This window comes from Molothrus ater, chromosome 1, assembly GCF_012460135.2.
Source record: "Molothrus ater isolate BHLD 08-10-18 breed brown headed cowbird chromosome 1, BPBGC_Mater_1.1, whole genome shotgun sequence".
Classification (NCBI taxonomy): Eukaryota; Metazoa; Chordata; class Aves; order Passeriformes; family Icteridae; genus Molothrus; species Molothrus ater.
Genome location: NC_050478.2, coordinates 31,075,931 through 31,084,090, shown reverse-complemented (window position 1 = coordinate 31,084,090; position 8,160 = coordinate 31,075,931). Strand labels below are relative to the sequence as shown.

The window sequence follows — 8,160 nt, the reverse complement described above, 5'->3', positions numbered from 1 at the left end:
TTCTTCAGTAGTAAGACCTAAGTTGTTCCCTAAGTACCCCCAGCTGGAGGACAGGGATAGGGAGCAGAATGAGGACCCCGTAATCCAGGGGGAAATGGTCAACAACCTGCTACATCACTTAGACACGCACAGGTCTGTGGGGCTGGCTGGGATCCACCCAAGGGGACCAAGAGAGCTGGCAGAAATGCTCACTGGGCCACTTTTCATCATCCACCAGCAGCCCTGGCTAACCAGGAAGGTCCCAGGTGAGTGGAGGTCATCAAATGTGAGAACTGTCTACAAGAAGGGTCGTAAGGAAGATATAGGGAAGTACACCTGACCTTGTTCTGGGAAAGGCCATGGAGCAGATCATCCTGAGTGCCATCACATGGCATGGGACAGCACGGGGCATCAGACCCATCCAGCAGGAGTTTATGAGTGATGCTGCCAGCAAGTATCTGTGAAAATTTCTGGCAAAGTGTGTCACCATCCCCCAGATCCTGATGGCAGAGGGAGGAGAAGATTTGGTTGCATAGGCAGTAAGCAGCACTATGGATCTAAAGATTTCAGCCCTGCCACTGACTCACATGGGAATAATATGATGGAATGTAAGATGGAAATTTTCATTTTGCAGTTCACTTTTAAAAAGTCTGTCAAATAGCAGTAACAGTGGTATGTATTTTTAAAACTACATTTGCAGAATCAAACCTTTTAGGTTTAGTAAGCAATCAAAGCTTACTCCATGTTGTTAATAAAAACATGTTCCAGAATATATTAATAAATCACTTGATGAATATATATTACATATAATTAATATAAAAGTCATATACCATCCACAGAGGGACCAAGTGCTTACAGCTAAATACTTTAAGGGGATCTTCCTAAGGTTAAAAGTCTATAACACAAAAGGTCACAGAAGTTAAATTCTAGATAAATCAATCTCTCAATTCTGATTTACTTTATTGTCCTTTTTGCCACAATTCTTCTATTTCTCTTTGACACTTGTTCTGTTCCTGCTTTCCATTTGTAAAGAGAAACAATACTTACTCAATGCAAATCTAGCAAGCATATTGATATGGCAGCTGCTAAAACATGAGAAATGTTTTTAGAAGCAAGATTTTAAATCTTATATTTAATCATGACTAATTTACCACAGGAAAAAAAAAATGGTGAATGACTAAGCAAAAATAAGCAAACACTATCCATAACATTAGCTGCTTCCAATGTGTTGAATGGGAATGAAATGGAAATTCAGTTGGAAAGATACTATGTGCTACTGTAATTGCAGCCTATTGTCTACAATGCACACAAAGACACAAGCTGTTAAGAACTGTTAAGAGGGACTATGAAGGAAAGAAATTACATATCCTTAGGAGAATACCACAGCCAGAAGCTAGCAAGGCAATGGATGGTTGAGAAGCTTGGCAAAGGAGACCTGTTTTCTGTAGATGACTTTTAGCTCAGTCCCCTTGCTAGTTGCAGGAGATACATCTGTGAACTATAAAAAAAATCTGTAAATTTAATCTGTAAATTTAATTAAATTTAGTCTGTAAAAAATAGAAAAAAAAGGAAAAGGATGAATCTTGGTCCTCCATCAAACATATACTTATTCTGTTGATATATAAGCAAAATCTTTACAAAAAATAGATTTTAAACTGACATTTCCCCGCTTTTTAAAAATTGTGAGAAGTAGAAGAGAAAAAAATCATTAATTAATGCCTCTAGTACATAATTATAAAACAATAAAATTAAATAATTCTAATAAAGATTTTGAAAAATCTAGACTTCTAGGTAAAGAATATATATTTTATTACATTCCATTTCACAAAAAAAAATTATATAAGAAAATCAAGATTAAATAAACTATGTTTGAATAGCATTACACTTTTTCATACATGCTGATAAAAAGCCAGGAAATTCAAAGTCAAGTTTGACATTCCAACCTTAATGCATGCCCTGTTCTCAATCCCTCCCACCCCTAAGGTTATGATTAAGGAAAAAAGTATCATTCATAAAACCTTGCAAGCATGATGAATCCCATCCCACCCTAACCACAGCTGTTCATTTCATTTGTCTATGATTTACCCAAGAATACACTTTCAAACTTTTTCTTCGTCATTTCTTTGGTCCCGTATGGGGAAATATCAACAGTTGCTTCTTTAAACTCTCCAAATGGTGTGTAATACCACTGTAAATAAAAATGAACTGCACTTTACTGGCAGAACATACCTAGTTTTATTAGGTTTTGCCCAAAATATTGATTTTTCCTAATGATTTCCTGTGTCAGGGAATGATGATGTTACCGAATGTCACATTGTTGTCTGAGAGAGCCAAGTTGTGAAACCTGATCTTTGTAAGTAGGTGCTTGTATTCAAATTGGAGTCCTATTAATGGCAGGCATGACAGAGGAATGCATTAATACAGTCAGATGCAAGTAGGATCAGTGCCTGAAATTACTGATAGGATCAGACTGTAAAGCTTTGGCTCACTGAATTTATTCTGGTTTTCAGCATAGAAGTAATCCCACTGCTGAACTAGTAAGATGTACTTCACCTGCTTTGTGAGCAGAGATTTCATAAATATATCATCAGCCAGGAATAAAGTTAATTCTTAAACTGTCTATGCAGGTAAACTATTTAGAAAAAAAAATTGCAGAGAATTCTTACAGACTCAAACTCTGGTCACTGCACCAAATGCATCCAGTTGTGTTTGCCTACATACTCTGGATATAAATCTTACCAGATTTCTTTTAGTCTTTATTCATACATTACTAATTCTAGAGCTAAGGCTCATCCTAGAGAACTGAAGATGGTATCTCCAAGCTTCTCCCAGTCCATCAGGAGAGACAGACTTAAAGTGGACCATGATGTTTACTACAGGTGCTCCTATCTCTGCAGGAATCAGAACATCTCCGTGATAACTTGTTGCTTGGATAAGATCCAGCAGTTTGGTAAAATGAGCCCATTTCTAGTACCCATATTATTTTCCCTAACTGATGGAGTTGACCAAATCTTTCTGAAAATGAGATCTGCGGAAGTCAGGCTGAGGTAACTTTGTTCTCACCTCTTTACACTTCACCTGTTTGTGGTGTACCAAAGGCTTTCCCAGCAATTTCAGACAGCAAAGCACTGATTCCTCTGGTGTGTATTAGCTTTGACCTTGACTTCATCAGCCTCCTCCTTTCTGGTGCTTTGTTGTAAGGCACTCAAAAAAGTACTGACCATTTTCATTCATTTTATACATTTTGTTAGGCCTCCCTCAGCGTCACTCAGACATAAAATCTTCTAACATAAATTCTATCACAGTCCAGTGTTCACTGCCTATTTAATCTCATAATACATTGGGACATTTGAGGACTCCGTGACTCTTCCAGTGATATCACATTCAATCACATTTACTATGCTTTCATTTGAATACTATGGCATTCTTCTAGCACCAAAATAACCAGTATTCAACTAGCTTTGTGTAAATATTTCCTTTTTGTATTAATTCATCAATGGTGTCCATAGTGTCTTCCTCTTCAATACTGATTGACCAAGGGTCAAGATGAGATATCGTCTAAACTCCCTCTATTCCTTTGTGAGCTGGCCCCATCTCCACATACATATTCTGTACTGATCCTGTCTGGCCTGTCAGGAATGCCAACTGTGAGTCCAACAGGACAGAAAACTGTCCTGTGTTTTGAGGTAGTAAGGTCCTGATCCATGGACATTAATTTTAAGTTTAATGAGAAGATCACTGCAAGGCCAATAATTTTAAAGAGATTGTATTAGTGTCCCACTGACTCCATCTGCTTCTGTTATTGATGCCAGAGTTTGAAAATGACAGCAGCTGTCAAACTATTAATGGATCAGTAAAAGGAGGGAAGATTTTTTTTTTTTCCATTCTACAAAGAAAAGTGTAGACATTTTTTTCAGCTGCGTATCTAAATTTTTATGGTTTCCAAAGCAGACACCACCTTTCAGGTCCTTGTTTAATGAGTCATATCTGATGGAGAGTACCTACATATTTCTTCATCTCAGAGTCACTGCTGACTTACAGTGAATTTTCCAGTAAAGCACAGGTCAGTCTTAAAATCTATAGCATCTTAATCAATAATTCCAAATTATCAGAGTGGCTGTATTTTCCTGTGTGATACTGTAGACAATTATCAGCATAGGCACACCGCACACAAGGTGATAAAAGGGCTGGGCAGAAAAGGATATATATATATATATATAGCTTTCTGATAGGGCTAATAAATCAGAAAAGTTGTGGTTTGAGTTTTAAACACAAACCCTACATGAGCATCAAGAATAATTTTATAGATATTTCTGAAGATTAATTTTGGAAATAGCTGCACAGTGGTTTGAAATTGTAGCCATCAGTTTGTAGCATCTCTAAGCACCTTGTGAGCAAATTTTTAATTGATAAACAAGTGAAATGAAAGGCTAGAATAAGAGAGGGCTGAAGGAAGGTAGGCATCAAAAAGCAAACTACATTCATATTTGAAACAAATCTAGAACACACTTTGGATCACCTAATCTGGTCTGAGAAAATTTTGGAGTAACAAAGCAACCTCTTAAGGGAATTCATTCTGCTTCTATGACATTCTTGCTTTTTCTAGGCACTGAAAATCTGTGTCTTGCAGCATTGGTATTCATTATACATTGCCTCAGCTCCATACTTTCCCCGAAGTGACAAAAATCACCAAATTAAAAAGTGCCACATATTAGTGGAACCACAATTCATTCAGTGTATTCTATATAATCTAAAATATTTGATATCAGAGAAAAATCAATATTTTAGCAAAACATAAGGGGGAATAGAAAGAGATACAAAGAGGAAAAAAATCCGCTTTACAAAAGGATTCACCTTCGTAACAAGTCTTCATTTTCTGCTAGGACCTTCCAGTCCTATCATAGTTCTGTCTTTATTGCTTCCTTTAAGAAGCATTGATACTTTTAGGGCTTCTGTTAAATTACTTTGTGATGTATTATTAGCTGGAAAAGCTTGTCCCTTTATGTTCCTGCAATATAAACCTCTTCCAGCTCTGGTTGTCTTTGTAGCTTGTGTCCTGCAAAAATCTGTAACTAGAGAGGGGAGCAAGAGCTTCTCTCTGAAGATACCCTGGTGAAGGGCAGGTCTGTCCTCTGCTAAATGCCAGTTTCCTACAGGACAGTAAATTCATGTGAATTTTGACATAGAGGTGATGAGTTAATATTTTTCCATTATTTTATTTCACTGTCTGAAATAGTTGTCTTTCCATGATAATTCTGAGTTCTGTAGAGACATGTCTTTCATGGCATTTGTCCTTAATTTTTTACCTTTGTGTCTGTAAATTTAATACTTTTCACCTCAACTAAAAGGAGCCCAAATAAGTCATGGTCCTTTGTGGGTCAGTCATAAATATACATCTGATCTTTCTTCCACCGAGTGTTTTTATACAACAACATTTACATCTTTTCAACTTACTTTTGGATGCTCCCTAGGCAGCACCTCTCTCAACAGATGTTCTACAGTTCCTCCTTGCCTCATTGCTTCATTCACCTGGTGTTCTATTGCCCCATATTAGTTACAAATAAGCAAGTCTCTGAGCGGCTCTCTCCTTACCCGCTAAGAAACCTCTCAGCCCTAGCGAGAATATTCTTCGCTATTTACCCACCCTTAGGCGGGCTGTTGGAGCAGCCGCGGTGCCGCAGCAGCGGCGGCGGTGGCGGTGCCGCAGGATGGGATGGGGACAGGTTGGTTGTAGGCCCGAAGGAGAGGATGGTGGCGATGTCCCCCTCCGGTACCTGCGGTGCTGCCCGGGCCCTCTGCGGAGCTGTCCAGCGTACCTGGGCTCCCGCGCACCTTCCGCAGCCCGCGCAGCCCGCCCGCCCCGCCGCCGGGCAAGCGGGGACGGGGAGTGACTTCCCGCTGCCCCTTTCCCGGGAAAGGGGGTGCGCAGTTCGCTCGCTGAGTTGTCAATGACGGCAAATCTCGGTACCCGGCGGGAAATGTTTGCGGTCCTGTAGGCAAACAGGAAGTATTTTCGAGGAGAGGGATCCTTCGGCCGCCCCCATCCACCTCCTTTGATCTCATTGGTCTTGAAATCCCCTTAGAAATTAGAGACTAATTAGCCTCAAAGCGAGAGTGACAACAATGCATGACAAAGGAGAAGATTAGCTTTTAAGAAGGCAGCTCAGGAGTGATGGGCAGTCACTCCTGAGAGAGCTGTGTGTACAAATCGTGTGCCAAAGAAAATCGATCGGATTCGACCTCGGTGTATCTGACGCTGCTAGGCATTGCCAGGGCCGGACTGTTTATTTAGGGAGAGTCTATGGTGCGGGAGGGTGAAGACACAGCCTCTCTTCCAGTCTCCCAAGACAAAAGCAAAACAATCCCCAGCGTCTGTCCTCAAGGAAACCTTGATCAAAGAAAGGTATTCAGCGGTGTCGGGTGTGTGGGTGGTATGTTCATGTGCATTTCACGGTAGTTTGCAGCATGTATCCAGCGTTATCAGTGCGTGCGCTCAGGTTGATTCCTCTGTGCTCTGCCGGTGACAGGGACGGCTCTAGCAAAGGTGCAGCCGCTGCCCTGAGCAGGACCAGCTTATCCTCCTCTCACGGGCAGGAGGAAGAGTTTCAAACAAGTGCTATGAGATTGCCTGAACCGAAATGAGATTTACGAAGCAGCCTTTTACTGGAAAGATATTTGAACTCTGATTGAAGGGGATTTAGGGGGAATGAAGAGACGATTCCAACAGTTACTACTGGGAATGCAATATCGGGTCCCCTACAATGCTTGCTTAGGCTAATGGAGGTCCTGTCATTCAGTTCCCACTGCGCTGGGATACAGGGTAAACATTCCCCGGTGACCCTCTGCATGCAGGTCCCCTCTTCAGGACATCATTAAAAGCATACATGCAGTTGCCTGACATCAATTGTCAGGCTGGCTCCCAGGGTTCAGAGATCCCGACAGAAAGCAGGAAAACAAGCCCAGTGGAGACCCGGCTCTGCTCCTGGGGGCTTTAAGGAGGCTGAAAATCGTTTTGTTGCGGGTGTGTAAGAAGAGACAAAAGTGCTCAGCAGGTAAGAGCGGAGGGTTTTGCCAAGAAGAAACTGTCCTTGATCGCTGTGACAGGATTGACTCGCTGGGGACTCCTCTCTCGGGAGCATCCACGCGTCCCCGAGGGGATTGCCTGTCTCCTCTCATCAGCATCACGGCGAGAAGTTTTACAGCCGCTCTTTCTAGTCCTGCTAATCCTGTTATCCGGGGGGTTATAAATATTAAGGTCGCCGGGGCTCGGGATGGGGGACCAAAATAAGCCCTCTCTGAAGTAAGATGTCAGCCAGCCTTTTCCCAGCCCACCAGTGCCCGGGGCTGCTGGATGAGCTGCACGGCAGAGCCCCGCAAGTGCCCTGCCCGGAGGGGCTGCTGGGCACCTCGGTGCTGGATTTCGTGGCCGACCTCTCCCTGGGCAGCCCCCAGGGAGCCCCCCGGGCTGAAGCGGGCCTGGGGCTCTGCGAGGTCACCACCGGGCCTCCCTTCGGGGACAGGGTCCTGTCGCTTCGGGAAGGGATGGCCCGAGGTTTGCCCCTGGCTGCTTTCGGAAATGGAGATCCCGAAGACGAAGAAGAAGAGGAAGAGGAAAGGATGCGCAGCGCTTCCCTCCTGGACAGACCTAGGAGAAAACGAGTCATCACCTACGCCCAGCGCCAGGCTGCCAACATACGCGAGAGGAAGAGGATGTTCAACCTCAACGAGGCGTTTGATCAGCTCAGGAAGAAGGTGCCCACCTTCGCCTACGAGAAGAGACTCTCTCGGATAGAGACCTTGCGCCTGGCCATAGTGTACATCTCCTTCATGACTGAGCTCCTGGACGGATGCAGCAGACAGGAGGCGAGCTAGGGAGCGCCCGGGCCCGGCGGGATACGGCTGGGGCCGGGCATCACCCGAGACAGCAAGCAGGTGGCCTCGGCGCCTCCCTCCGGGGGAAAAAGATCCGTGGCTCTTGCCTCGGCTTCTCACACCGCAGCCGGGACCGTGTAGGTGTGGGATGCAAAAACAGGAATGTTTGGAGAAGCGTGCGCTGAGGTCGGGAGGAGTTGTGGAGAAGATGGATGGAGAGGCTCAGTGTGTTGCAGACTTGTTAATATTTATATTTTTGTAAACAGAACGGGGTCGGAGGGGTGGGGGGGAAATGAAGCTTCGAGGCTC

The 8,160-nt window shown here is 43.4% G+C and overlaps 1 protein-coding gene across 1 annotated transcript; it reads left to right on the top strand.

Moving 5' to 3' along the window:
* Positions 1-7,284: 7,284 nt before the first annotated feature.
* FERD3L (Fer3 like bHLH transcription factor) lies at positions 7,285-7,851 on the top strand. Its single transcript, XM_036378864.1, has one exon. It carries the CDS (start codon positions 7,285-7,287, stop codon positions 7,849-7,851), a length of 567 nt encoding a protein of 188 aa, XP_036234757.1.
* Positions 7,852-8,160: the final 309 nt, after the last annotated feature.